General features: G+C 35.8%; 1 protein-coding gene across 1 annotated transcript; it reads right to left on the bottom strand.

Moving 5' to 3' along the window:
* Positions 1-1,651: 1,651 nt before the first annotated feature.
* LOC144230535 (olfactory receptor 4C11-like) lies at positions 1,652-2,548 on the bottom strand. The gene has a single exon (XM_077762830.1). The coding sequence runs from the start codon at positions 2,546-2,548 to the stop codon at positions 1,652-1,654; it is 897 nt and encodes a 298-aa protein (XP_077618956.1).
* Between the last annotated feature and the right edge of the window lie 1,708 nt (positions 2,549-4,256).

Genomic DNA, 4,256 nt, shown 5'->3' with positions numbered 1-4,256 from the left:
AACCAATTATACTAAATATAACCTTCACAGGACCATATTCAAATGTTTCAAACTGCAAAATGCAAAATTAGGAATACGGAGGTGTTCACTTAGAATATGAAACATAAGTGCCTTGTAAATATGACACTGAGAGCACTGACAAACATCCTATTTGGAACTTAAATATTTATTCTGCCACCACTTTCTATGTAGAAATCTTGGACATCTTTGATGTAATGTGATAACATTTTGTCTTCAGCTGGTAGAAATTTTTCACATATTTATAAAGTTCATTGTATTCTTTTCTCATTAGCCTATATCACTTAAAGTAATACTTCTTGGTGCCAATCTGATGGAAATTACAACCTCATATACTGAAATAACATCACATGACAGTACTTAATTATGAGATTATGATGTGGTGGTGGTGATTATGGTGGTACGGTGTTTATTATACATATCAATTAGGTTAACTTCAAAAAGAAAATACATATTTTGAAACATTCTCTTACAAACCCAGAAGACCAAGATTGAAAAGCACTAACACTGACTTTGAATCCTGGGTTCTACCAAGGAATCTGAAATTTGATTTTTGAGACACTATTAGGAACCTGAATGAATGAATGAATGAATGAATGAATGAGGTGTTTTCCTGATGTCCAAATACACACGACAGCCAAGGAAACCAAGGTAAGCTAGGTCATTGTTACAGAGATAACCTGAAACTATATTTTTTCCTGCAAATGTTCAGATACCCAAAAAGTGATTCTCAAAATATAAATAAGGCAAAGCTTCTTCTCTCCCGCCTAGATAAAATTACCACTTTCCTTTCACCTTTTCTTTCTCCATAATATACATTGTTCTCTAGCTTCCCTTCAACTCGTTATCATTCTTCATATCCCTGCTGCCAGCCTCCCTCACTGTCTCTTCTCTGTGAAGATCAAGGGGAATGACACCCCGCCAAAAAGCAGCTGACAGCTGACACCACCCATCACTGCCAATTGTAAACCTGTCCTTCTCCTACCCATTCACAGAACTTTGAGTCTTTTTCCAATGACAGTCGAGGTTTTCACTAAGGTTTCCAGCTTTTCTTGGAGTTTGAGGGTCCACCCATGTAGATGCTCCAGTGAATTAGGCTCAGGCACAGAGTCCACAGCAGAATCTTCTGAGAACACCATCTCCAAGTCCCAGGTTGTCAAGACCACAATGTCCATTTCTAAATTCTGGTTCCATATACATCAGCTTTATGTCCAAGTTCTTAAGGACTAGAATAAAATCTAAAAAAAAATTAACACACACACACACACACACAATCATTCTGTCACTAGTCAGTACATTTCTGTGTGAAGACAAATTTGTACAGGAAGTTAAATTACCATGCAAATATGGCCAGCTGTCAACAGAATCCAACTAAGAACCAGCGTAGGCTATTCAAAATGGTTACAAACTTTAAGCAATCCTATTCTAATGCAATCCTCTAAGAATAAGGGATATATATTTATTCATATTTATTTCTAATAATTCAATTAAATATACAAAATATTGGTGAAATTAAAATTTCTTAATTGTTTTCCCCCAAATAAGAATATTTTATCTTTCCCGTCCATGAAAGAAAACTAAGCCATTAAGGAAATATACATTAGAATCCCTAAATATCCTGTATCAACAGAAGTCAGACTTTGCTACACCATAACTTTTTCATGACACTTTTCACCTCTGCATTCCTCAGTGTATAGATCAGANGCGTCCCGATTGTATAAAACACAGCCACCATCTTGTCTATTGGAAATGTGGTTGCTGGGCGTGTGTATATGAATATACACGGACCAAAAAATAGGACAACCACAATGAAGTGGGAGGTGCAGGTGGAAAGGGCTTTTCGCCTTCCTTCTGCACTGTGGTTTCGCAGAGAGTACAAGATGACAACATAGGACATAAGCAGGATTATGAAACTCACCGTGCATATGGCCCCACTGTTAGAAACAACTAGCAGATTTATCACATAAGTGTCCATGCAGGCAAGTTTCAACAAGGGCTGCAAGTCACAGAAATAGTGATCAATCACGTTGGGGCCACAGAAAGGCAATCTCAAAGCCAGGAAAATTTGTGCTGAAGAGTGGATGCAGGATCCCACCCAGGCTAGAATCACCAAAACACTGCAGACGTACCGGCTCATGATGGTTGTGTATCGCAAGGGCTTACAAATGGCTACGTAGCGATCAAAAGCCATGAGGATGAGCACGAAGATTTCCATGCATCCAAAGAAATGGGCTGCAAAGACCTGAGTCATGCACTCCTTGTAGGAAATGGTCTTCTTCTGAGAAAGGGCATCCACAATCAATCTGGGGGCTGTGGTTGTAGAGAAGCAGGCGTCAACAAAGGACAGATAGAATAGGAAGAAGTACATGGGACTCCCAAGGGTCTTGCTTATTTTAATAGTCGCTACAATGAGAAAGTTGCCCAACAGTGTTGCAAGGTAAAGAATCAAGAAGACCCCAAATATTATCTTCTGCTTTCCTGGATCCTGTGTCAACCCAAAGAGGATGAATTCAGTCACACTGCTATTCATCACAATATTGGTGGCAGTAGCTAAGGTGCAGTTGATGACAAGAGCCGAATCTGCAAAGAGAAGAAAACAAGTGACATCTTGGGAAGACTGGTGGGCTGAACTCTGAATTCCTTGCTTTTGCTCCATGTTATGTTTGTTCTAGCTGCCTTCAATCCTCTGTGAATCTTTGTAAATCTGCAGATCCCGAAGCCTTTTTGAGATCTATCTGTTGATTCAGAAACTAACTGCATTGGACAAAGCATTTGCATTTGGGGAATAAAATCCAATGTCCTCAAAAAATTCTGATTCCTACCAAGATTTAAAACTGCAGAATTTGAACTTTCCTTGGGCAAGTGACTAACCGGCTTGAGATTTAGCTTTCATATGAGAAATAGAGTGCAAATATTTGGCTTACATGTTCCTGAGTTTCCATAAGAAGTAAAATATTGTTTATGCACACTTATACACACATACATTTCATGTGTTATGCATTTTATCAATGTGCTTTGAAATCTAAAAAAAAAAAAACAACCCACTCTTCCAGTATAATTATACACTCATATTGTTGGAGAATCCCTCTAGAAGAAAATACTCTCAGTTCAGTTCACTCATTTTTGGGTCCCTGACCCCTTCATATCTGAACTTGTCAATATCTTAGGTGACATATGCTTTACAAAATTCCATTTTGACAATCTTTTACTTACATTTCTCCTGTTCAATGTCAGCTTTACTGACGTCATTATATAACAATGACTGAAAGCTTTGAGGTTGGCATAACTAAAGAAAATGGTTTACCTCTTGACTGTACTGTGGGACTAAACTCAGAATATTGAGCACTTTTGCCTATGAATACAACTTGCTATAAAATTCCTCATGATGCCTATCTTCTAAATAGTGTTTTTACCTATAGATGTTATGTTTTGTTGAACTTGCCAGGATAGTTATAACATTTCATCTGAAAATTATCCCGTAATTCCAACATAGTATGTTTATGATTGTTCTATTTCAAGTTCTTGTTCATAATACATATAGTTTGTCATTGAAATCATCATATATTATCATTTTGTGTCCTGATTTTGACTTGGAATTATTATAGCACTTCTTCCCCTTATATTATACTTTTCATTAGTTTAATTGTTAATTTTGTGACATTGTATACATTTTTATAAGTGGCATTTCTTTGATCACTGTCCTTTGAGATATTTATATTGCTTCCAATTTTGACTCCATACAAAACAACTTAGAGTAATATCGCAAGTATGATGTGCTTTCCCAAATGCTATAGATTACCATTGCTATTGATAATTATTAAAAATATTCTTAAATATTTTGTGTCCATTTATTAACTATGTCTTATGATTAAATAATTAATGATTATATTAATTATTCAAAGTACACAGAAAAATGAAAGAAAATTACAAGCTATCTCCAAATTATTGAATCTATAACTCTACTATCCAGAAAAAACTACTTTTGTTTTTCTTATATGTCTTTTCAGAAACATTCTTTCAGTATAACTATATGAGATACAGATATGTTTGTATCTCTACATCTTTTTACTATATACAAATATAGTCAATATTTCAAGGTTGATGATTTTGCACAAAAGCTAATGGACATGCAAACCAATAAAAATTTCCTTTTATGACATGATTTAATTCTCTCATTTGTTTAATAAAAAAACTGTATTTTGGAGGAGGACACTTGTGGGGATGAGCACTGGGTGTTA

The sequence above is a fragment of the Crocuta crocuta genome, unplaced genomic scaffold, assembly GCF_008692635.1.
Source record: "Crocuta crocuta isolate KB4526 unplaced genomic scaffold, BGI_CrCroc_1.0 scaffold1493, whole genome shotgun sequence".
Classification (NCBI taxonomy): Eukaryota; Metazoa; Chordata; class Mammalia; order Carnivora; family Hyaenidae; genus Crocuta; species Crocuta crocuta.
Note: the sequence above shows the minus strand (reverse complement) of the source record. Positions and strands in the feature narration are given on the sequence as shown.